Source organism: Scyliorhinus torazame, chromosome 7 (assembly GCF_047496885.1).
Source record: "Scyliorhinus torazame isolate Kashiwa2021f chromosome 7, sScyTor2.1, whole genome shotgun sequence".
NCBI classification, from domain to species: domain Eukaryota; kingdom Metazoa; phylum Chordata; class Chondrichthyes; order Carcharhiniformes; family Scyliorhinidae; genus Scyliorhinus; species Scyliorhinus torazame.
The window spans coordinates 250990748-251017522 of NC_092713.1; the positions used below are offsets into that span (position 1 = coordinate 250990748).

Here is a 26775-nt window from a genome sequence, read left to right on the forward strand (position 1 = left end):
AGAGGAGCATTGCAATCTTCGAATCATCCGAGACATTCTGTTTTTCGGTGGCACGGATGTACAGGTCAAATCGCTGCCTGTAGAGCTTCCAGTTGGTGCCTAGGTTCCCCGTGACTTGCATCGGCTGCGGTTTGCCGGTGTGGTCCATGTCCAGAATGGCAGGTTGGTAGGCAGGTATCGATCCACTCCTGTACCATGTGGTGTTGGGTGTTCTAACACACAGAAGAGCCAACACAGTTGCATATGGTACAACACTTGTTTATTTAAACTCACTATTTACAACTTGGTCTTTGCACTCTGCACGTGGGGGGCTCCCTGCTTGTGGTGTTTCAACAGCTCTTTCATGCTTCCTTCTCCCCAGACCTACTGACCTCCAGGTGTCGTGCTCGTGCTTTTTATGTGGTTGGTGTTCTTGTCTGTGATTGGTTGTGGTGTTGTGTACTCTGATTTGCCTGTTAGTGTGTCCATCATGATGTGTGTGTTTGAATATCATGACACCATGCATCCAAGGTTGACCTGGTCACAAAGTGCTTATCTTTCAGCTGTACCTTTGATAGCATTAATGGGGCATTAAAACACAAAGATTCATTCTCCTTAGAAACTGTAATTGTTTTTCTACATGCTAGTCCATATTGAGACAAATGTGTATGTAACAATAACCACATTGATGAGTTATTATGGTGAAGCTTGACATGTTAACATTATCTAGGTCAGCAGAAAATAAAGAGTATTTCAACAAAGCAACTTCCTGTTGAAGCAGATTTGGACAAAATGTAGCCTAGATTTGCAAAAAACAAGCCTGCACGATTAATATCCAAAACATTGGTTCAGGTTGCCATTAACAGGATCTGCAACTGTAATTTGATAGTGTGGTCAAGTACTGTTGCTGTTAACTTAAACATTGTGGAAAACCCTCCAATAGATTCAGGGAATTTAAATAAAAATTGTAGGTATAAATTACCAGTTAGGATGAAAATTGGTCATGGGCAGAAAATTAAATATGCACAATTGAAGCCAATGAAAGAAAAAAAAAAGCGAGTGGGTTGTAAGAAGGGCTGCTGAATCACAATTGCCCATTTCTGCCAGCACCCTAGATTAATTTCACTCTGTTTTTCAGTTTAAAAGGAAATGGAAACACATTCCGAGCTTGATGCAGTTTTGAGAAAATACTTGCTATGTACATTTGTGGCTTATTGCCTATTTGTAAATAAAAATGACAATTTAAAGAATTGTCATAAATCTTCAAAAGCAGGGTTGTTGTAATTGCTCCAAGTTCCAGGTGCAGTATCTTCCTGTAGGCGGCTATAGAACACTCTCCTACAAATAAGACAAAAAGGACTTTTAATTTTCTGCTTCTGGCCAAATGAATGAGAGTCCACACCTTTTTATTTCATGAGCAACAACAAATAACCTTGAGCTCAGAATTCTCAAATTGAACCAATATAAATAAATCAATAGATTATAAACTGAACATCTGCACTGACAACAATCTCCAAATGGAAGCTATAACCTTCGCATTTTTATAAGTGATATTTAATTGGGTCAGTTATTGCATAATGTTCTTTCAACTAGAATTGACAATGGAGAAAGGAAGTGGAAATGTTTTATCGTCTGTTTTTTTTTCCAATCAAACAGAAACTAGGTTAAATCTCACTGAACAGAAAGTACAGGCCTTATCTACTGTACTCGGTAAGGACAAGTGAAACTCATTTGCACCAAGATACAGACAAATTCCAATGACAGGCATCTCAAAGCGAAGACACAGCTATCGTTTTATTAGGAATTAGCAGTTTTACTTGTTGTTCTACAGGATTACCCAGACTATTGGGACAGATGTATTTTGGGTGCAAACTGGGGATCTGGGCAGAACACGCGCCCAGAAGCGAACCTGTTTTCAGAAGTGCTTTTCCAGCCCCTCCTCAGGTTTCTGCTCAAACTCATTTGCATATTAGAAAATTCATAATTTGGTGTGAACAAAGAGTGATAAGGCAGCATTTTATAAAAACTGCTTTAAAAAATTCATGATACATTTGAAAGTGGTAATTTTGTGCAGTTTGGATAATACATCTGAAGATAAATTTATCCCCCCAAAAATAGCCATTTTCATCACCTTATCAATCCCCCGCCTGTAAATAGCATTGCTTTGATTACTGAAAATTACTTTTCAAAACTATACGAGTTATATTGGGCTACAATTTTCAGTTTCCAAAGGCCAAATATCACAGACAGACAGCCTAATTTTTGTAGGCTCGTCACAGGCCTGCAAAAAAACAATTTGCGTTGAGTGCAATTTGCGCTTTATATTCTGCTACATTTTATGGGGTACTCCAATTTTGGTCTAATTGTGCCATAAAAACCCACACCACTGCACACAAACTCCTTTTCTTAGGAAAGCCTAGAGCAAGGGTGTCCAAAATGCAGCCTATGAATCACACACAGTCCCTGAGCCCATGATACTGCAATCCTTGAAAATCAGGAAAAATATATCCTAAAATCAGGTTTATATTTCTCATTCGTTAGTTTGTTGTTTGAATTTTGTGGGCCTGAAAATTCAGAAAATAATGCTTTCAGCTGTTGCCATACAAGCGAATAAAATATCAACGGGAAAGCCAAGATCTATTCGTGCCAGCACTTGAGTTTTATAATGACAACATTTAAACTTTATTCATCACCCTGAGACATCAAAGTCAAATAAATGTACAATATTAGTACAGCTAGCTTATGGGAATTTATCTTTGTCATTTTCTAATAATCAATTTCTGATCATCATTCAATATGGTTTCAGTGGGAAAAGCTACTCTTTGATTTTTGGAAACTGGATTTGGATTTGATCCCGACTATTGACACGAAGGTAAAAGCAAAATACTGTGGATGCTGAAAGTCTGAAAGAAAAACAGAAAATGCTGGAAAGACCTCAGCAGGTCTGGCAGCATCTGTGGACAGAGAAACAGTGTTAGCGTTTTGAGTCCAATATGACTCTTAAGTCATATACCCTCCAAATGTTAAGTCTGGGCTAAATTCTCTGCCTCGCAACGCAGCAAATAGGAACCACGATCGGGCAGAGAATCAGGCATCCGGCCAAAATCGAGGTCTGCACCCAGCGCCGTGTTGGGGGCCATGCTCCGGTCCCTCCCTGTTGGCGACAACATGTGATTGGTGGATTGGACACAGTACGCCCTTCCGCCATGTTCCACTCTCAGGTGGAGGTCTCGTGGGCATGAATTACTGGAAATATTGACAAACATGGACTGGGCGTCATGGCTGAGAGGGTAGCGGGAGGCTATAAAAGCATTGAAAATTAATTGAAAACTGTGGGGTTTGCTGGTGGATGGCTGCCCAGGTCGGGGGCATTAGCAGGCAGTGACTCGGTGTCACGTCCGGGGACTTGGGGTGTACCCCTCGGGATCGGGTGGCCTGACTCAGACCGCCATTGCTGCAGTCTGTCTTTTAAACCCTTTGGTGCTACTTACAGGCTACTGGATACTCACGCTGTGGGGAGGTGCCTGTGTCCCTTAAATGCTCAGAAGGCCTCAGGTCATCTGGCAGCCTACCAAGTCCATCCTCTGGTCACCCTAAAACTCAGCTCCATCTTCAAGGGCCAAGCTCAATCAGTAGCCCACCAGGTGTTCGCACCCCTCAGAAGGGGTGCCCCATTGCAGAGGAAGCAGGGGATCAGCAGAGCTCACCCCAACCAAAGGACACCTGCACCGCAGCCTTTGGAACACGCCCTGGTTCTCTGCCCCTCTCAGTGAGCCCCCAGCCCTCTGGATTACCAGCCATATCCTGCTGGTGAGACTGGCAGCTCTGACTGCCTCTGCCACCACCTCTCAGGTGGTGTTCAGGAGAGCAGGTTCAAGTCTGTGGCCCAAGCTGGGGAAGAGGGTGTTCCTCCGCTCCTCACTGGCACGGAGTGGTGGGTCCACCTTGGGCTCCAAACCTTGGGGGGCGGGGGGGGGCAGGTCTTCTCTGAACAATTGTGATGGCTGCAGTGAGTGTGTCGTAAGTGGAGCGCTTAAAAACAGCTCCAGCTCCCAAGCTCTTTGACGCTAACTCTTGCCACAGCAGTTACGACGCCCACTGGGCCGGGAATTGCTTGGAATTCATGCTCGCAGAGTGCTGGCCCTTTAGCGTGTCCTGGATTGCTCCACAAATAGCATCCCCAATAGGAACGCGAACCGCACGCAATTCAGTCCTGGCATCAACACTTAAATCTCCCAAATGGGGAATTTCACCCTCTGTTTCTCTCTCCACAGATGCTACCAGGTCTGCTGAGTTTTTCCAGCATTTTCCGTCTTTATTAATAATGTGAAGGTCTCATTCTGTGAGAATTCTATCCAATTCCTAGTAGTCACAGGTCTGCCGTACAAAACTGCCCAGAATATGTTACAAAGAAGTTTATTCATTCAAGATGTAAGGGTGGGTGGAATAAAAATACAAAAATGCACAGTAGTATAATTGGAGGCGATTCTGAGAAAAAGTAGAAAGACTTTTATTCTCCATCTGAGTTGTTTACTATCTGCCCGTATCAGGGTTTGTGCCCCACAGGACTGTGTAGAGAGTATAGCCTAACGATCCAGATGAGGACTTGATGCAGACCCCAGGTACCAGGGGCGCGATTCTCCAAAATGGAGAACACGTGTTCGCGCCGTCGTGATCGCCGTCGCGTTTCACGATGGTGTGAAACGGGCCCTGGGACGACTGCTTCTGTCCCCCCACAGGGGGCCAGAACGGCGCTGGAGCAGTTCATGCCGCTCCAGCCTCCCTTCCCGGCGGCAAAAGGGCGCAGTGCCAACGCACGCATGCGCAGTTCGGCCGCGCCAACCTGCGCATGCGTGGGGGACTACTTCAGCGCGCCGGCCCTGACTCTACATGGCGTTGGTGTTCAGGGGCCGGCCGCGCAGGAAGGTAGGCCCGCCGATCAGTGGGCCCCGATTGCGGGCCGGACCCCATCGGAGGCCTCCCCCGGTGAAGGGTCATTTTTCCCCGCCCCACAGGCTGCCCCCGACCCTTCGCACAGAGTTCCCGCCAGCAGCGACCAGGGGTGAACGGCGCCGGCGGGACTCTGTCGTATCCGCACGGCCGCTCGGCCCATCCGGGCCGGAGAATCGGTGGCCCCGCTGATTCCAGCGGCCCGCGGCTAGTGCCGTGTCAGACGCACCTCGGAGAATCGCGTGCCAGCGTCGGGGCCTCGTGGCGGGGTTGCGGCGATTCTCCTGCCCGGCGCGGGGCTCGGAGAATCGCCCCCCAGGTGTCCAGCATTGACATTCCCTACTTTAATTGCACAAAATCTCTCACAGAAAAAGAAGGAAAAAAACATGCTGGCATTCTCTTGTGGATTCTGGTTAGCACTACACCACTGTACTCATTAAAGTGCACAAACCTACCTTTTCTTTAAATACATCACCAAGCCCAGTAACGCCACAGCAACGAGTACCAAACACACTATAACAGTTAAAGCTGTTCCTGTTGACAAAAATACAAAAATTAACACCTTAAAATACATACTATGTCACCAAAATAGAATAGCCATCTTAAATGCCCACAATCTACTAAACCCCATCTAGTCTTTCAACTTATGGATTTATTTAGTAATATATATGGCCTATTACTGCAATGTTTTTCTGCTTGAACTTCATTTGTTCAATGTTTTGTACACAAATGAAGATTCTTGAAAATCTTGGGCTGGATTCTCCGTTTCAGGGACAATGTCCCCACGCCGTTGTGAAAACTGGTCTTTTACACCAGGAAAGCTGGTTTCAAAAGGCCGCAGATTCACCGTCTTGCAGGGGGCTAGCAGGCGGCTGTCGTGGTGCTCACAGTTCCAGCTGCTGATATGGCCCCCCGCACATCCGGGTCAGAGGCTTTTTAAAAAGTTATTCATTTTCATGATCTGGACATCCGTGGCAAGGCCGGTGCTCTTTCTTTAGTTCCCTTCGGAGTCTGGTAGTGGCCCTCTTTCCTGAACCACTGTATTTGTGGTGGTTTGGATACAATTGAGTGCTTTGCTCCAGGTGGCACGGTGGCACAGTGGTTAGCACTGCTGCCTCACAGCGTCAGAGACCCAAGTTCACTTCCAGCTTGGGTGACAATGTGGAGTTTGCACATTCTCCCCATGTCTGCGTGGGTTTCCTACGGGTGCTCCGGTTTCCTCCCACAATTAATTGGCCATGTTAAATCAATGGATTGGCCATGCTAAATTGCCCTTTTGTCCAGGGATGTACAGGTTAGGTTATGGGCTAGGATGGGGAAATGAAGGGTGGCACGGTGGCACAGTGAGTTAGCATTGCTGCCTCATGGCGCCGAGGACCTGGGTTCGATCCCGGCCCCAGGTCACTGTCCATGTGGAGTTTTTCTTCCTCCCACAACCCAAAGATGTGCAGGGTAAGTGAAGTGGCACACTAAATTGCCCCTTAATTGGGAAAAAAATGATTTGGGTACTCTAAATTGAAAAAAAGGTTGGGGGAGTGGGCCTAGGTATGGTGCTCTTTCAGAGGGTAGGTGCAGACTTAATGGGCCGAATGGCCACCTTCTGCACCGTAGGGATTCTATGGTTCACTCCAAAGGGAAGTTCAGAGTTAAGTGCACTGTTGTGGATCTGGAGCCACAAATGGGCAAAGACCTTTAAGGATGGTTGAGCATTTTACAACGAATGGTCACTTTTACTGATATATCTTTGGGGCAGCACGGTAGCATAGTGGATAGCATAATTGCTTCACAGCTCCAGGGTCCCAGGTTCGATTCCCGGCTTGGGTCACTGTCTGTGCAGAGTCTGCACGTCCTCCCCGTGTGTGCGTGGGTTTCCTGCGGGTGCTCCGGTTTCCTCCCACAGTCCAAAGATGTGCAGGTTAGGTGGATTGGCCATGTTAAATTGTCCTTAGTGTCCAAAATTGCCCTTAGTGTTGGGTGGGGTTACTGGGTTATGGGGATAGGGTGGAGGTGTGGGCTTGGGTAGGGTGCTCTTTCCAAGAGCCGGTGCAGACTCGATGGGCCGAATGGCCTCCTTCTGCACTGTAAATTCTATGAAAAAAAAACCTTTTCATTTCTAGATATTTCTAAAACCGAATCAATGGGCACGTTTGCGTTGGGGTTTTGTTTGTGATTGGATAAGTAATCCAGAGACATAAATTAAAATCCCATCATGGCAGCTGCAGGTTTGAATTCAGGTAATTAAGTAAATTTGGAATCAAAAATAAAACTACCATCAGTAATGGTGACCATGGTTATTTTAAAAATGAATCTGGATTAATGTTCACTAATTCCCATAAGGGAAGGAAATCTGGTGCCTTTACGTGGTCTGGCCCACACGCGACTCCAGATCCAAAGCAACTCTGAACTGCCCTCTTAATCAATCTAGCAAGCTACTCTGTTCTACTAAACCACTATGTATACAAGGTAGCTTCTCCCAATGCCTTCAAGGGAAATTAGGGTTGGGCTGTGACACCCCCATCCTGAGGACGATTAATTTCTTTTTTTAATTCTTACATCGCCATGTACGGGCTCAAACTCATGTTTCTTGATAATTGGTCCTACCTTCTGGATTGCTGGCCTATTAACACAACCATGATACACTTTCACAGTAACGTCATTGCAATGTTAAAGTATGCCTACTTTTGACAATAAAGATTATTATATTCTGGTGTTGTCTTAAGAACAGTGGCCGGGATTCTCTGATCCTGAGGCTAAGTGTTGATGCCGTCGTAAACGCCGTCACGTTTTACGACGCCGTCAACAGGCCCCCCGGAGCAGCGATTCTGAGCCCTTCAGTAGGCCAGCATGGCACTGGAGCGACCCACGCCGTTCCAGCTGCCGATACCGGCATCAAATGGGCGCCGCGGGTCTGCACATGCGTGCTGCGGCTGGCACGAATGCATGCATGCGCACTGCGACCGGCGCAGTTGCACGCATGTGTGGTGGCTTCCTTCTCCGTGCCGGCCCCGACGCAGCATGGCGTAGGGCTACAGGGGCCGGCGCAGAGCAAAAGAGGCCCCCAGCCCGAGATCACAGGCTAGGCCACAGCGGAGGTCCCCCCCCCCGGGGTCGGACCGCCCCCCCCCTCACCAGGCCACCCCGGAAAGGATGCACGCCGAGGTCCCGCCGGGTAAGACCACACGTGGACGGCGGGACTTGGATTTATTTTGCGGCCACTCGGCCCATCCCGGGCGGAGAATCGCCGGGGGGGAGGGGGGGCGCGTAGAGCAGCCCCCGAGCAGCGCCACGCTGACTGCGCCGGCCGATTATCCGCTCTCCGGAGAATCGGCGGACTGGCCTCGGGGTGGTGTCGTGCGATTCACGCCCGGCCCAGCAATTCTCCGGCCCGGCGTGGGCTGAGAGAATCCTGCCCAGTATCTGTATGTATCTTACCAACCATTGGAAAAAAACGTTCACTATTTACCCTATCAAAACCATATGTAAACTTTGAAGAACCTGACCAATCACTGATTGGTTTTCTTAGCTGCAGTGACAGAATCCTCAAATCTTCACGTTTCTCAATAACCCTTAATCCTGCCCAACGTTCTGGAGAATATACAATATATCCTTCACTTTTTTAAATTCTTCCCATAATGTTGTACCATAAATAATATAACATGCCAACTGCAAATCAATTTGTACAAATTTAGCTTAGCCTCCCTGCCTTTGTAATTAGTTAATTCAATGGGTGAGATTCTCCCTCGGTCAACACCAGAATTGGGAAACACAATTGGCCGGAGAATCATGCGCCAGCCAAATGTCGAGACCGGTGCCAGGCGCCCGATGAGCTGCCATGCTCCAGTGCCTCGACACTGGCGTGAATGCATTCTACGCCACACATACAGTATATCATTAACAAGCCAGTCCTGGTATTCTCCGGGACCCTCGCGATGCTCTGCCTCCGCCAGGCGAGGTTCACAGGCTGCTGAGAGAAAGGGAGCAGAGAAAGTTCATGTTCCCAGAGGGGCGGCCATGGGCTGCACGTCCTGCCACTGTCATGGCTGGCTGGGGGGGCGGGGGGCATCTGCTAGGGCCAGGGGGAGTAGCGGGGAGGAGTGACCCAAGATTGTGGGTCCGGGGTGACCCCCGGGAACGGGGTGTCCAGGCACGAACCGTCATTTCCGCGGCCTGGAACGTAGCCACCTTGATGCGCTGAGCGCCCACCATAGCCCATGGTTGAGTAGAGTGATACTGGTCATATGAGTGCACCCACCCCAAACCCCTCCTTCTGCCCCACCTACACCCCCACAACCCACAACCTGACTCCACCCACAGCGTGGGATCACGCAACCCATCTAAAGGGCAATGCCTATGGTAGCCCCCAGAGGAGGGTGCCAGATGAGGGCCCAGAGCGTACTGCGTGCCGGGCACCAATGGGGCCAGGGGTGCACTGAGGAGGGCTGAGTGCTGGGGAAATGGCCAGGTGTGGGTGTGGGGATAGGGGAGGGGTTGGGGGAGAGGGGGGGACATGCGGAGACAGGGACTGCAGTGCAGGCCGGGGCCACCATGTTGGGCACGGGTGTATGCACCATGCTAACGCGTCTGCCTTTCACACTCTGCAGACAATGGATTTCGGAATTCAACCAGGAATGGTTGCCATCTGCCTTGTCGCTGCAGCCCTGGGGGATGCACTGAAGTTGTATGAGCAGGAGCTGCCCAGGGAGGACCCTGTAGCAGCAGAGCCTGCCCCAGAGGATCAGGAGCCAGCCGGTGAGGATGAAGATCTGACCACTCAACAGGCTGATGATGAGGTGGAAAGGCGGCACCACATTAGCTCCCGTGTGAACCGGCATCCTCTGTCATTCAAGGACCTGCTGGATGGGGCATGCCATTCGAAGACTCCATCTGAGAGGGGGGACCGTACGCTATACCTGCCGGATCATGGCACGCCTGGAACCGCAGGGGTGTGGTGGATGATACCCGCTCCCCCATGGTCATCAAGGTGATGGTCGCCCTGAACGTTTTCACCACGGGTTTCTTCCAGGCGCCAAGTGGGGACCTGTCAGAGATCTCGCAGACCTCTGTGCATCCATGTGTCACAAGGGCCGTAAGTGCCCGCTCAACACAATAAATTAGATTCAATCTGGACAAGCCGACCAGGATGCCTGGGCAGCAGGGTTCGCCATCATTGCTGGGATACCCCAGGTTCAGGGGGTGAATGACGGGATGCATGTCCCCTACAAGCACCCGGTGCATGAGGTATGGTCTTCACAAACCGAAAGGGGTACCACTCCATGAACATGCAGCTGGTGTGTGACCACAAGATGGACATCATGCATGTTTGCATCCGATACCCAGGCAGTGTGCACGGCACCTTCATCCTGGCACACTCGACGGTTCCAGACACCTTTGAGGTGCACCCCTGGGTGAAGGGTTGGTTCCTGGGTGACAGGGGTTATCCGCTGCGGTCATGGCTGATGGCGCCTATCCAGAGGCCACAGACCAACGTGGAGACCTGCTACAATGAAACCCATGCAGCGACCAGGGCCATGATCAAGCAGTGCATTGGCATCCTGCAGATGCGGTTCAGGTGCCTCCAGTATAGTGCTAGGAGAAACTCCCACATCATGGTGACCTGTTGCATCCTCCACAACATTGCGCAGCACCGGGGGGCGAAATGCTGGATGAGGGGGATGAATGCCAGGCCTCATCGGACAAGGGGTATATGGGCAAGGGCCAGGATGGGCAGCGCATGTGTCCTGGGCAGGCACAAGAGGCCGCAGAATATGTGCACCAGTGCCGGCGAGCACGGGATGCTTTAATCGCCTCCAGGTTCGCTGACAAGGGGGCCTGGCCAACGGCGGCACCAACATCACGTCCCACTCCCACAACGCCCCCAGAGCCCAGCCAACCACCCCCTCCCATTTTCACTCTCCCTGCACCATTGCCCACCCCCCATCCCCCCCGCCTACACCCCCCCACCCCGTGATTCCTACCTGAATCACTGTGGGTGCGGGCCCTGGCTTGGCAGTAACAGCAGGTCTGGTCCATGGGATGCAGGATGATGACGGCCTGCTCTGCGATGAGCTCTGGTACTCTGCGTCATCAAACTCCCACGGTAGCACTTTCCACTGTCTGCCTGGGTGATCCCTGTATTTGTGCAAGCCATTCCATCACACGGTCCCACCGAATTCTTGGGGTGACGGAGGTAGAACCGGGAGCGGGATACTGGGACGATGTATGGGGTCCAACCTCGGGGCCCTGTCCCGCGACCCACCTCCACTGTCCACCCATCTCCTTCCCCGACTCCCCCAGTGCCCACTCTGCAGCCAGCCCAGCTCAGCCCATCCCTCACACCCTTCTGAAAGAGCACTGAGGCAGGTTGGAATTTTTGTGCACAGGTGTTTATTTTACAAACAACATGTGAGTCTCTCCAGAACAGTTTGTGCCCTAGCCCCTAATTCTATCCTATGTGCTGCACCCGTGCCACCTTAACTGGTGTCTACCTTTCTGGCCTTATGGACTCTAACGTTACGTCTTGGTGGATCCTCAGGCGGTACATCAGGAGTGGAGACAACCTGCTGCGAATCCCGCCCTGTGACCTGGGTCCCCTATTGCGGCCGTCCTCTGGATAGGCCCGACAGTCTCTCAGGTGTCTCAGGTAGCATAGTGCCACCCTGTTCCGTCTGCTGCCCGTCGGATACGCCAGGGACAGGAGGGGCGGGGTGGGTGTTTGAGGCGCTGTGATGTTCCAGCACCTCCCCCACGGGGTCACCAGCATGTGCTCTAACACCCCCTCCTCCCTCAGGGGTGTCCATTGGATTTTGTGCAGCCTTTTCTGGCACTGCTGGCCACATCAGGCAGTGGCTCCCAAGGCGCTCACGGCCTCTTCCACCTGCGCTCAGTCCCGGAATACGGCGGTGGGTGGCAGCTTCCTTCCCACCCTGGGGTACAAGCTGCCCTGCCTCTCTTCCATGGCGTCCAGCATGGTCGCGAGCTCTGCATCCCAGCGAATCGGACACCACTTTTCATTGGAATTGGTTTAGATCCACATGGCACCGATGCTAGCCCATTAACGGATCCTGAATTGCTCCGGGACCAGCGCCGCTTCCATTGTCGCCGAACACCACCAATTCAGTCCTGGCGTCAGCACTTAAACGGAGAATCCTCCCCAATGTATTTCCAAGTACCATGCTTCATCTAGCATCTTCCTAGATCTTCCAGACAAACAGTCAGAAAGCGTTGGAAGCAGATAGCCATGGTGGTTAACGGCAGGAGTCAAGCACCGACAACCTGCACGCAATGTTGCACATGAGTGGTCAAGGTCAGTGGATGCATCTTCCAATGCCATATCCCACCTTCTGCATCACTAGCCTCAGACGGTACTCAAGTCACCACAGCCTCACCTTTCACCGATCAACAATCTCTACCAATCAGGATTCATTTCTAACATTCATATGCTGCACCGCACAATTACACGAAGACTGCTGCAGCCCTCGACAGTCCACAGCCTGCACACACTACCAGTTACTGAACCATCAGCCAAGCAGATTGTACAACACTATTGTCACACTTCTCTCTGTTGGAGTAATCAGGAACGCATGCACTTGAATGTTCTGACTCCCATGTCGACCATTATTGGGATGTCCATTGCTAAGGCAGTGACCAACAATAGGGATGAAGCCATCAAACGTGGTGCCCTCATACTGAATCTTCCTTCTCACATTGCACAATTTCTTCTGATTTGCAAGCTGTAGATGAGCAAAAATGTAAGTTTGAAACTCTTACATTTCCTCTCTCCCTATGCCACACCACAACCTATCCTTGTGTCTTTGCCTGTCAGATACACAAGAGATGCAACGTGACCAGGCAATGGAGGAATACCAAAAAGAGTACTGACGAAGGCATGGCATCATCACTCGATTTCACATTCGTGGTTACGTGTTCACTTTTTAAAAAATGCAACATTATTAAGAGAATAGAATAAAAGGGGATATAGTGGCAATGTGATGACATTTGAGCTCAACACTCCAGCTGGCACCCTTTCTTAACCTTGCACAGCTGAACACATGTTCAACAGCAGGAAGGTACACCCTTCAGCACAAGTTAAAGGGATTATTAACTACTTATTGACTGATTGATTTCTTCTGGCAGCTGTTATGACTCTACAAGTGTTTTGTGCTTTCTGTAGTTGTTTCAAGTTGCCAATGTCCACAGGGAATGGTGGAGCAGGTGCTAAAGAAAGTTTTGCTGACTCCGAGACTTCTGCACAAACCAATCTCTCCAATGCAGGAGTGCATAAATAGTGAACATGTGTTCAGCTGTGCGAGGTTAAGAAAGGGTGCCAGTTGGAGTGTTGACTGTCCAAAATGTCAATACCATCATATCAGCCTGTATGAACGTTTCTGGCACCTCAAATTCCAGAACGTGTAATACAGATAGGTGCTAGTAACTGCATTTTAAATTGTCCGGTATGAACTCTGAAATCTATCACCTTTGTATTAGCTTCAGCATCAGTTCTTGCAAAAGTAATTACGCTGTTCAAGGACCATTATACAACTCCAAGAAAACATGCTAAAAATGTCTGCCTGAGCAAACATGACCACAACTAAGATCACATCAGAACTAATCATACACAGTCCTCCACATCACCCTGCCTATAATAATGCTTCTTCACATTTCTCTTCGTATTACATAACAGAACCAGATTTCCTCACTGTCCTGTTCCAATCCTCATCTATCTACTTTTTTGTACAGAAAACCTGCCACTGGGATGTACCACTAAACAGATGAGGCCTCTTGCAGGTTTTAAAATCATTTCATCTGGGAAGTGTTCCACTATCTAAAAGAAAGTTCTTCCCCTTAATAATGGTGGCAAAGAGACAATGGCCAAAATTACTCTGGGTTTTCATCGAGCCACTGACATAATCCGAGAGGGAGGCCAGCAAGGTCCCCAAGATAATGGACAATGGTTGGATCTGTCCTTGAGAAGGCAGATGTTGCTAACTAGAGTTCTAGAGTTCCTACTCCAGCACCTCATGTTGCTTATGTTAGAACCATTGTGTGCCATTCTGATCTGTAGGATTGATCCATGGTCATGGAAGCTGCCTGAGCCCTGAGAGAAATTAGAGTTTAATAATATTTCTCCAGACTACATGCAACTCTGGCAGGTTCAGCATTGCTGGGCACTGTTATCCCAAGGAAATCTGGACACATGGTACAAAGTGGAAATTGCGTTTTTGAGCAAAAGAAACACGTCAATTTACTCTTTCTCCATGTGGCACAAGTTGGGTAAAAAAAGTCACTTATTCTGGCACTTATACCAACAAAGACATTGAACTCAGTCTTTTACCCCCCATTGCTTGGAAGTAATGATCCTTCTTAAGGCATGGGCGTGCAGTAACCTAGAATGTACCATGCATTGAAATAAACATACACTCATCTCCAGGAATGTTGAATGACTTTTAAAATGGAAGCTGCCCATGGACAGAAAAGTAGTGCCCAAAGCCATCTATAGCCCACCCAGTACAAAGACAATTTTATGGGAACATAAAAGTGATTTATCCAACAACTCTGGCTGCGATTAAATGAGCCCATTCGCCACAGGTGCAAATCCCATAACGGCTGCTAAATCAGGAATAGTGGCCATCATCCTACAGGCCATCGCCCTGGGGGATGCACTGAGGCTGTACAAGCAGAAGCTGCTCGGTGAGGACCCTGCAGCAGTGGAGCCTGCCCCAGAGGAACCGGCGGCAGCCGGTGAGGATGGAGAGCTTGCCGCCCACAGGCCAAGGAGAAGGTAGGAAGGAGGCGCCTAGCGCCCGGGCATCGCTGTCATGACTCGTTGTGATTGGGCCAAGCTCTGGAGCACCGCTGCAATGTCCATGTGGCCCAGGTACATAGATGTCTGTGACAGGGCAGCCCTGTCCTGTGCATCAGTCACCGCCCCCATAGAGTACCTGTGGTAATACCAGGTATTGCGGCACCAGAGAGAGGAATAACCATTGGCTAGACCGCGGGGTCTACCATTGGGCAATGTACATAGCCCCGCCCTGAGAGGCAGAGTATAAGAACCAATGCCGTCCCAGCAGCCTTCACTTCTGTAACTTCGCTGCTGGGTACAGTTCTATCTGATTAAAGCTGAATCGATATTACTCCACGTGGACTCAAGCGTATTGATTGCGTATCAGTACCCCAGACCTTGCACATCCTGACCTTCGCCCCCAAGACCTCCACTGTGGAACCCATCCTTGCAGTGTTGGCCTGGGTGGCACCCATGGTCGACACCACCTCCTGCCCCTTCCTGCAGGGAGGGGGGGATTGATCTGCGACGCCACCCCCAACTCCTCCTTCCACCCCACCAACAATTGTGTGCCACCTGCCGTCGGGGCATCACACGACCCACCTGTGTTATCCCCCAGAGGGTGCCTAATGGGACCGCAGAGTGGACCACTGGCAAAGGTAGCTCCAGCCACTGGTACCCCTGCTGGCAGGGATAGGTGCCAGGGCCAGAGGCCCCTGTGATGCTGGGCACCAACTGCAGTGAGGAGGGCAGAGTGTCGGGGAAATGGCCAGGTGTGGGTGTGGGGATGAGAGAGGGGGGTGGAACATCTAGGGGCAGGGGCTGCACTGCAGGCCAGGGCCACCGCAAAGTCCTGGCTGGGCACAGGGGTATGCATCATGCTAACATGTCTGCCTTTCACCCCCTGCAGACAATGGGTTTCGGAATCTAACCAGGAATAGTTGCCATCTTCCTACCCGCTGCAGCCCTGGAGGACGCACTGAGGCTGTACAAGCAGGAGCTGCTCAGGGAGGGCCCTGCAGCACTGGAGTCTTCCCCAGAACAGCAGCCAGCCAGTGAGGATGGAGAGCCGTCCGCCCAACAGGCCAAGGAGAAGGTGGGAAGGAGGCACCGCATTAGGCCTCGTGTATCGGCAGTGCCTGTCACTCGAGGACCTGCCGGACCGGGCATGGCTTGAAGACTCTTGAGTGTCAAGCCTAACCCCGGCGGATCAGACAACGTTTTTCATTCCCATTAAGGGATCATGAATTGCTCCGGGACCGGTGCCGCTTCCGTGGTTGTAGAACAACACCGATTCAGTCCCGGCGTCAGCGTCTCTGAAACGTAGAAGACAGCCCCCACATGTACACAGAGAATCCCTCGGGAGAATTGAAACCTTTTCAAGATTTTCCAGGATTTGATCCCATTGAAGCAGATTTTGAGGGAAGGTATCACATTTTGCAAATGAATGAGGGAAATATAAACTTGACTATGTTTTGTGTCATTTGCACTGTTTGAATTTTGGATGCAAAATATGTTCCGTCCAAGCCTCTCACATTCAATCGTTCACGGAGGGAGAGGTAATGGGCGCATTTGAATGACCATGCAGCGGACCTCGGCACTACATGGCCAATACAAGCTAGTAGACCCCGCTCCTGGGATCTACCCAGCTTGCAACGACTCGCGAGATCTAACGCGGTCTCACGAGATGTTGCGATGTGAATACAGCCCATTGTGGGCGGGATCGCTTTTAGACCAATCTGCATATTAGAGTGAGACAGTTAATCTCACTCTAATATGCAGTTTCCCGAAGCACCCGAGGAGTTGGGATCTATCCCCTTCGTTGAGGGCGGCATGGTGTCGTAGTGGTTAGCACTGCTGTCTCACTGCGCTGAAGACCAGGGTTCAATCCCAGCTCCGGGTTACTGTCCGTGTGGAGTTTGCACATTTTCCCCCTGTCTGCGTGGGTCTCACCACCACACCCAAAAGATGTGCAGGTTGGGTGGACTGGCCACGATAAATTGCCCCTTAATTGGAAAAAACATTGGGTACTCTAAATTTATTTTTTAAAATAAATCTCCTTCGTCTCAGAGACCTTGGGCAAGCGCCGTTCAATACTGGTCTCCGACTTCCGGGTTGCGGCGATGCGGAGCTAAGCCGCGCGATTCGGCAGCTCCCGCGAAAACGGACTTTTGGGCCCGCAAACGGAGCCCCAACGGCACTTTTTAAAAAAAAACCCGTGGGGAAGGAAGAAGAAAGGTCCCCTACAAACCTGCATGGATCGGACCCGCAGCGAAACGGCGAAAAAAGCGGCCCTGGAGCAGCGGGAGAAGAAAGAAGAAAAGGAAAAAAACAAAATGGCGGCACCCATGGACAGAGAGGAGATGAAAGAATTCATCAAGTGTTGCTTCGAGGAGCTGCGTAAGGAGATGGTGGCGCCTATACTGGCAATGATTGAAAGACTTGGAGCAACCCAGAAAGTCCAAGAGGTGAAGATCCAGGAAAAAGTGAGTGAGAACGACGACGAGCTCGTGGGCCTGGCGGAGAGAGTGGAGCGGCACGAGGCGCTGCACAGGACGTGGGCGGGAAGACTCGAAGACCTGGAGAACAGATCAAGGAGAAGCAACTTGAGGATCCTGGGTCTCCCAGAAGGAGTGGAGGGGGCCGATGCCGCGGCATATGCGGGCACGATGATCGGGACGCTGATGGGTGTGGAGGCCCCCCCGGGATTGCTGGAGCTGGATGGGGCGCACCGAGTGCTAGCGAGGAAGCCCAAGGCAAAAGAGCCTCCAAGGGCGATGGTGGTGAGATTTCACCGGTTTACGGACAGAGAGAGGGTCCTGAAATGGGCCAAGAAGGAACGGAGCAGCAAGTGGGACAATATGGAGGTCAGAATATACCCGGATTGGAGCGCGGAGGTCGCTAAGCGGAGAGCGGGTTTCAACCGGGCCAAAGCGGTGCTGCATCAGAAAGGAGTGAAATTTAGAATGTTGCAGCCAGCGCGACTGTGGGTTACACATAATGGCCAACACCACTACTTCGAAACGCCCGAAGAGGCGTGGACCTTTATACTAGCTGACAAATTGGAGAGTCCCTCCAATCCGGCTGATAACGTGGAACGTGAGGGGCCTGAATGGGCCGGTGAAGCGGGCTCGAGTGTTCGCGCACTTGAAGGGGCCGAAGGCAGATGTGGCAATGCTCCAAGAGACACACCTGAAGGTGGCGGACCAGGTCAGGTTAAGAAAGGGATGGGTAGGACAGGTATTTCACTCGGGATTGGACGCAAAAAATAGAGGGGTGGCAATTCTGGTGGGAAAGCATGCGTCATTTGAGGCCAAGACTATCGTAGCAGATAATGGAGGGAGATATGTGATGGTGAGTGGTAGGTTGCAAGGGACGTGGGTGGTGTTGGTAAATGTATACGCCCCGAACTGGGATGATGCGGGATTTATGAAGCGCATGTTGGGGCGCATTCCGGACCTGGAGGTAGGAGGACTGATAATGGGAGGGGACTTCAATACGGTGCTGGACCCAGCACTGGACCGCTCCAGATCAAGGACGGGAAGGAGGCCGGCGGCGGCCAAGTCACTTAGGGGGTTTATGGATCAGATGGGGGGAGTGGACCCATGGAGGTTTGCAAGACCGCAGGCCAGGGAATTTTATTTTTTCTCCCACGTGCATAAGGCTTACTCCCGGATAGATTTCTTTGTTCTGGGTAGGGCGCTCATCCCGAGAGTGGAGGGGACGGAGTATTCGGCCATAGCCGTTTCGGACCATGCCCCGCACTGGGTGGAACTGGAGCTGGGAGAGGAGAGGGACCAACGCCCGCTGTGGCGGCTGGATGCGGGACTGCTGGCGGACGAGGTGGTGTGTGGGAAAGTGAGGGTGTGTATCGAAAGGTACTTGGAGGCCAACGACAACGGGGAGGTGCGAGTGGGGGTGGTATGGGAGGCGTTGAAGGCGGTGATCAGGGGAGAGCTAATCTCCATCAGGGCTCATAGGGAGAAGACAGAGGGAATGGAAAGGGAGAGGTTAGTGGGGGAGATCTTGCGAGTTGACAGGAGATACGCAGAGGCCCCGGAGGAAAGATTACTTGGGGAAAGGCGACGGCTCCAGACGGAGTTTGACCTACTGACCACGGGCAAGGTGGAGGCACAGTAGAGGAAGGCCTAAGGGGCGACTTACGAGTACGGGGAAAAGGCTAGTCGGATGCTGGCGCACCAGCTCCGTAAGAGGGCGGCAGCGAGGGAAATAGGGGGAATCAAAGATGGAAGGGGAACCACGGTTCGAAGTGCGACGAAAATAAATAAGGTATTCAAGGACTTCTATGAAGAGCTGTACAGACCCCAGCCCCCAGGGGGGGAAGGGGGGATGAGGCGATTCCTAGACCAGCTGGGGTTCCCGAGGGTGGAAGAGCAGTAGGCGGTTGGTTTGGGGGCACCAATTGGGTTGGAGGAGTTGAGTAAGGGTTTGGGGAGCATGCAGGCGGGGAAGGCCCCGGGGCCGGACGGGTTCCCGGTGGAGTTCTATAGAAAATATGTGGACCTGCTGGCCCCGCTACTAGTGAGGACCTTCAACGAGGCAAGAGAGGAGGGAACCCTGCCCCAGACAATGTCGGAGGCGACAATCTCCTTGATTCTAAAGCGAGACAAGGATCCACTGCAATGTGGATCGTACAGGCCGATTTCGCTCCTCAATGTGGATGCTAAGCTATTGGCAAAGGTACTGGCCACTAGGATTGAGGACTGTGTCCCGGGGGTGATTCACAAGGACCAAACGGGATTCGTAAAGGGCAGGCAGTTAAATACCAATGTACGGCGGCTCTTAAACGTGATAATGATGACATCGGAGGAGGGAGAGGTGGAGATAGTGGCAGCTATGGACGCAGAAAAAGCCTTTGACCGAGTAGAGTGGGAGTGCCTCTGGGAGGTATTGCGCAGGTTTGGGTTCGGGGGAGGGTTTATTAGATGGGTTAAGCTCCTTTACAGCGCCCCGGTGGCGAGTGTAGTGACGAACCGGCGGAGGTCGGAGTACTTTCGGCTGTACCGAGGGACGAGACAGCGGTGCCCCCTGTCCCCCCTGTTGTTTGCATTGGCGATCAAAACCTTGGCCATATCACTTAGGGAGTCTCAGAAATGGAGGGGGATAGTCCGCGGGGGAGAGGAGCACCGGCTATCGCTATATGCGGATGACCTGCTGCTATACGTGGCGGACCCAATGGAGGGGATGGTGGAGGTCATGCAGACTCTGAAGGAGTTTGGAGAGTTCTCGGGCTACAAGCTTAATGTAGAGAAGAGTGAGCTTTTTGTATTACAGGCAGGGGACCAAGAAATAGGGATAGGGGACCTGCCGCTGAGGAGGGTGGAGAGGAGTTTTCGGTATCTGGGGATCCAGATAGCCAGAAGTTGGGGGGCCCTACATAAACTGAATTTGACGAGGGTGGTGGAGCAAATGGAGGAGGATTTTAAAAGGTGGGACATGCTCCCGCTCTCGTTGGTGGGTAGGATGCAGTCGGTCAAAATGGTGGTCCTTCCGAGGTTTTTGTTCGTGTTTCAGTGCCTCCCCATCGTGATCACCAAGGGCTTTTTCAAGAGAGTAGGTAGGAGTATTATGGGGTATGTGTGGGCAAATAAGACCCCGAGGGTTAGGAGAGGGTTCTTGGAACGCAACAGGGACCGAGGAGGGTTGGCTTTGCCAAACCTAGGGAGTTACTACTGGGCAGCAAACGTGGCGATGATCCGCAAGTGGGTCATGGAGGGAGAGGGGGCGGCATGGAAGAGGATGGGGATGGCGTCCTGTAAAGGAACGAGCCTGGGGGCGTTGTTAACGGCACCGCTGCCGCTCTCGCCGACAAAATACACCACAAGCCCGGTGGTGGCGGCAACACTAAGGATCTGGGGCCAGTGGAGAAGGCACAGGGGTGCAATGGGAGCATCGGTGTGGTCCCCGATCAGGGGTAACCACCGGTTTGTCCCGGGGAAGATGGACGGGGGGTTTCAGAGCTGGCATCGGGCGGGGATAAGAGGAATGGGGGACCTGTTCATTGATGGGTCATTTGCGAGCCTAAGGCACTGGAGGAGAAATTTGAGTTACCCCCGGGAAATGCATTTAGATATATGCAGTTGAGGGCTTTTGTGAGGCGACAGGTGAGGGAATTTCCGTTGCTCCCGGCACAAGAAGTTCAAGATAGGGTGATCTCGGGGGTATGGGTCGGGGAGGGCAAGGTGTCGGAAATATACCAAGAGATGAAAGAAGAGGGGGAAGCGCTAGTAGAAGAATTGAAAGGTAAATGGGAGGAGGAGCTGGGGGAGGAGATTGAGGAAGGGCTGTGGGCTGATGCCCGAGGTAGGGTTAATACCTCCTCCTCGTGTGCCAGGCTCAGTCTGATACAATTTAAAGTGGTTCACAGAGCGCATTTGACGAGGGCGAGACTGAGTAGGTTCTTTGGGGTAGAGGATAGATGTGAAAGATGTTCAGGGAGCCCGGCGAACCATGTCCATATGTTTTGGTCATGCCCGGCATTAGAGGGGTTCTGGAGAGGGGTGGCGGGAGTAATATCCCAGGTGGTGAAAGTCCGGGTCAAGCCAAGCTGGGGACTAGCAATATTTGGAGTAGTGGATGAGCCGGGAGTGCAGGAGGCGAAAGAGGCCGGAATTCTGGCCTTTGCGTCCCTAGTAGCCCGGTGAAGGGTCTTGCTATTGTGGAAGGAGGCGAAGCCCCCTAGCCTGGAGGCCTGGATTAACGACATGGCGGGGTTCATAAAATTGGAGAGAATTAAGTTTGCTTTGAGAGGGTCTGCACAGGGGTTTTACAGGCGGTGGCAACCGTTCCTAGAATATCTCGCGGAGCGTTAGAAGAAGGTCGGTCAGCAGCAGCAGCAACCCTGGGGGGGGGGGCGCGGGGGGAACGAGAGATTGTTTGAGGGGATGGACGAGCGGGAGATGGCATGGAGGGTGGGGGGAAACGGTACGTGCGGCCAAGAGCCAGTGTATAAAGCTATGTAAATATACCATCTTGCCATGTATATATCTTGCTCAGGGAGATTTTGTGTTATTTTGTTACGGGGTGGGGGGGGGGTTACTGTTTGTAAGGGGGAAAACTGTGTTGTTAAAAAACCTTAATAAAAAAAAATATATTTTTTTAAAATACTGGTCTCCACAAACGGGGACCAGGCAGCACTTGTGTGGGTCTCACAGGGGATCGGAGGCCCCCCCAGGTGCATGCCGTTTGGGCAGGGTGGTACCTTGGCACTGCTGGTGCCATCTGGGTACCCTGGAACTGGCATCCTGGCAGTGTCACCTGGGTGCCAGCCTGGTATGGCCAAGATGCCCAGGTGGCACTGCCAGGGTGCCATATTGGCACTGCCAAGGTGCCAAGAAGGCATTTTGTATGCGGCGGCGATCAGGTCAGAGGTGCTGTGCATGGTTGTTGGGTGAGGTGTGTGAGGGGGGGGAACCCCCATAGTGAGTTGGGGCTTGGGGATCTCGGGGTCACATTGGGGGCTCCAGAGATTGGGACCAATCTTGCGCTACACTGAGTCCCGACAAGCGGAGCTGCTCAGTGCAAAAAATGGGGTTCTGAGTGGCCGTGGGTTCCCCACTGAGGCCCTCTATCTAACCCAAGTGACATAGCGTGTTTCTCACGTACACACGGCTAAACCTGCTCGCTATGGGACTTTGTTCCTATTTAGCTAAATCACGATCAACTGTTTTTTACATCCTGGGCCTGTGCAAGTGCAGTGAAATCCCTAAATTACAGACACCATAGGCATTAGTATCATCTTGCTGGTGTCCTCACTTTCAAAATGGTCATACAAAGATTTTCAGTTGAATGGGGAATTAATTTACCCACATCCATAGTGGCAGGTAAACCTCTCTATCCTTGGACAGAACCATGCAAGCATTCACTCCCAGAAATGGAGCAGTTTCTCTCACTCTGTGCGTGCTGGGTCAACTTCCTCATTCCACAAAAGTCACTTTTTAAAAACCTGCTAACAGGTTATAAACTGGTGCCAACACACTGAACTCACAAGAACTGAGACACAAATGGAGCGAGCTACAAGTGGGAGCACCTGTAATCTCAAAATCAGTAGAAGATTCAGATACAGCAGCTTTATAACAGGCCATTTCTGGTGCTTTAGGTTGTAAAGGCGCTTGTTGTACTGAAGGCTGCCTGTATTTCACAATGAGAGTTTATGGGCAGGATTCTCCAATAATGGGGCTATGTCCCCACGCCGGCGTGAAAAGCGGCGCCAACCACTCCGGCGTCAACGGTCCCCGATAATGGGGAATGCTCCCCTTCCTAGGGGGCTAGGTCGGTGCCGGAATGGTCCCCGCAGCTCCAGCCGGCGTGAAATGGCCGGCGCGAATTTGCACATGCGCACTACGGCCGGCGCATTTCCACGCATGCGTGGAACGGCTGGCGTGATTCCACGCATGTGCGAGGGTTCCCTTCTCTGTGCCGGCCACCGGGCAATATGGTGGAGCCCTAGAGGGGCCCGGCGCGGAGGAACATAGGCCCTCACGGAACTAGCCAGCCGCCGATCGGTAGGCCCCTATCGCGGGCCAGGCCATTGTGGCCCCCCCCCCCCGGCACGGCGGGAATCCCGTGGGCGCCCGAGAATTGACAGGGAAGAATCAGGAAGCCGGTGTCCGGGCGGCAGGGCATGATTCTCGCATCCCCCTGGGGATTCTCCGACCCGCCGCCGGGTGGGAGAATCCCGGCCCATGGCTTCATGATTTCTCAATAAGCGTGCCCTTTTTTGGGGAGTGTTCATCTAGACCGGCTTCACAGTGCTCAAAGCATATGCATAGGTTGAAGTTAAGGATATTAAATCATGTAGAGAACATCTGGTTTTTCAGGTTGTGGGAAACTTCCTGTATATCATATGACAGTTGGTGCCTGAAGCCTCTTTCCCGGAACTCTGTCCACTTTCTGTTGAGGTTGCCAAGCTGAGGCTGAGCAGTATACCTTAGCATACTGGTGGCCCCATAATCAAAGACCTGCCCCTCACAAATACAGTCAAATCGACTGGAAAGGATAGAAAATCTGGACATCTTTTTAAAACAAAATTAATATTTTTGTCAACCAGATCCTACATCTATTCAAATACTCACTTACATGAAACATACATAGAAAATAGAAGCAGGAGGAGGCCATTCGGCCCTTCAAGCCTGCTCCGCCATTCATTGTGATCATGGCTGATAATCAAGTTCCATACCCTGATCCCGCCTTCCCCCCCCCCATATCCCTTGATCCTTTTAGCCCCAAAAGCTGTATCTAATTCCTTCTTGAAATTACATAATGATTGTAAAATACTGTTCATCCTGTCAAGTAAACTGGGTTATGATTCTATCGATGTTTAATATTAAATAATAAAGTAATACATTGCCCCACAAAATTATTTGACACAAATTCACCAGTGAAGAACGGCCATCCTCTTCAAATAATCTTTAAAAGGAGCATTTTCACATAAAGGCAGAAAACCCATAAATCATTGTCTTGTTGATGTCATTCTTAAATGATGTGATGATTCATTGACTTAGAAGGCTAAGGCACGTATACTTAATAGAATAAAATTGCACAACCTATGAACTAGGACTTCAAAGTCCATTTAACATGTAACCTGATTTGCCTGTGTTTCAATGAGTAGCAACATCACAAATAAAAGCACAAGAAGGTACTAAGGGCTGGAGTTTCCAATTGTGAGGCCGTGTCCTCACGCCGGCATGGGAACGGCGGCATTTTACACCCGCGCAAAACGGCCACCAATCCTCCTTGTAGCTGGGGGCTAGCATGCCGGCAGCGTAGAGCACCGGGCTCTAGCTGCCGAAATGGCCTGGAGAATTGTCGGGTCCGTGGCCACGCATGTGCACGGCAATGGCCTGCAGCGGTCGCACCGTACAACATGGCACCAGTGGTTCGCAGACTCGGCCTACAATATAGTGCCCCTCTTTGGCCGGCTCGCGCACCCCGGACCACCCCGCAACAGTGCCCCCAGCCTCTGATAAAGTCCCCCCCTGCCGTGGATCGGTCCTCCCCCAACTGTGACGACGCTGGACTGAGTCCACAGCCGCCACGCCGAGTCCCCAACGGGTGAGACCATGAGAGACCCATGCCACCGTGAACTCGGCCGATCGGGGGCGGAGCATCGGGGACGGGCCTCAAGCGAGTACGCCGCTTTGGAGGGTCGGAGCATCGTGAAAGCGGCGCAGCCCTCGATTCGGACGGGACTTTGATTCTCCGGCCGATCGCCAAACGCGATTTTGCCGTCCGCGACCGGAGAATCCAGCGCTAGATTTTTTTTTAATAAACATTTTATTGAGGTATTTTTGGTATAGTAACAACAACAAAATAAACAATATACATGAAACCATAAACATAATGCAAAAGCCATTTACCTCTCGTACAAGTCCCTCCCTTATTGACCCCCTACTATAATCTAAACTACTCCCACCCCGGTCTGCTGACGATTAATTTCCCGCAAAGAAGTTGACGAACGGTTGCCACCTCCGGGTGAACCCTAACAGTGACCCTCTCAAGGCGAACTTGATTTTCTCCAAACAGAGAAAGCTAGTCATGTCCGAAAGCCAGGTCTCCGACTTCGTGGGCTTTGAGTCCCTCCATGCTAATAGTATCCGTCTCTGGGCTACCAGGGAAGCAAAGGCCAGAATGTCTGCCTCTTTCTCCTCCTGGATTCCCGGGTCTTCTGACACCCCGAAAATCACCACCTCTGGACTCATTGCCACCCTTGTTTTTAACACCGTGGACATGACGTCCGCAAATCTCTGCCAAAATCCCCTAAGCTTTGGACATGTCCAAAACATATGGACATGGTTCGCCAGTCTTCCCACACATTTTGCGCACCTGTCCTCCACCCCAAAGAATCTGCTCTTCCGGGCCACTGTCATGTGAGCCCGGTGAACAACCTTAAATTGTATCAGGCTGAGCCTGGCACATGTTGCGGACGCGTTGACTCTACTCAACGTGTCTGCCCATAGACCATCCTCTATCTCACCTCCCAGCTCCTCCTCCCACTTACGCTTCAGCTCCTCGGTCTGCGTCCCCTCCGACCCCATAAGCTCCTTATAAATGTCCGAGACGCTCCCTTCTCCTACCCACCCTCTGGAAACTACCCTGTCCTGAATCCCCCTTAGCGGTAGGAGCGGGAAGGTTGCACCTGTTTACGAAGGAAGTCCCGCGCCTGCAGATACCTGAATTCGTTGCCTCTCATCAACCCAAACTTTTCCTCCAACGCCCTCATATTCGGAAAGCTCCCCTCTATGAATGTATCCCCATCCTCTCAATCCCTGCTCTCCGCCATAACCAGAACCCCTGTCCATACTCCCTGGGGCAAACCAGTGATTATCACAGATTGGGGCCCAGACCGATGCTCCCACTGCTCCCAATTGCCGCCTCCACTGGCCCCAAACTCTCAGGGACGCCACCACCGCTGGACTGGTGGAGTACCGTGCTGGCGGGAACGGCAGAGGCGCAGTTACCAACTCCCCCAAACTGGTGCCTTACATGAAGCCGCCTCCATACACACCCATGCTGACCCTTCCCCTACCACCCACTTCCTGATCATGGCTATATTAGCCGCCCAGTAATAGTTGCTAAAATTTGGCAGTGCCAGCCCACCTTCTCCCCGACTCTGCTCAAGCATTACCTTCCTTACTCGCGGGGTCTTGCCCGCCCAAACCAAGCCCGTGATCACTCTGTTGACCCGCTTAAAAAAGGACCGCGCAATAAAGATGGGGAGACACTGAAATACAAATACGAATCTCGGGAGTGTCATGATATGCGGACACACACATAATGACATACAGGCAAGCAGCTAATGGACACAGAGAACAGGACATGATCAACAAGCAGGTAGGACACTCAGGGGTGGGTTCTGACTATAAAAGACACGAGGCACTCACACTCCGCCTCTTTCCACTGATGAACATCTAGAGAGTCAGTCAAGGGTGTTGTTACAATCTCACACCTCCACCACGTGGCTTAGAGCTAGTCTGCTTCAGTCAGACAGAGTAACCGCACTTAGGTTAGCAGAGAGTCGAACTCACAGAGAACTGTGCTAACTG

At 51.5% G+C, this 26775-nt stretch overlaps 1 protein-coding gene across 1 annotated transcript in view; it reads right to left on the reverse strand.

Moving 5' to 3' along the window:
• Positions 1-482: 482 nt before the first annotated feature.
• Positions 483-26775, reverse strand: part of LOC140426943 (uncharacterized) — a 63189-nt gene continuing 36896 nt past the window's right edge. The window contains exons 4-5 of the mRNA XM_072512248.1: positions 5385-5463; positions 483-1317 (exon numbers count right to left, since the gene is read on the reverse strand). Coding sequence (XP_072368349.1) covers positions 1233-1317; positions 5385-5463 — 164 coding nt within the window. The 3' untranslated portion in view covers positions 483-1232. The remainder of the gene's footprint in view (positions 1318-5384; positions 5464-26775) is intronic.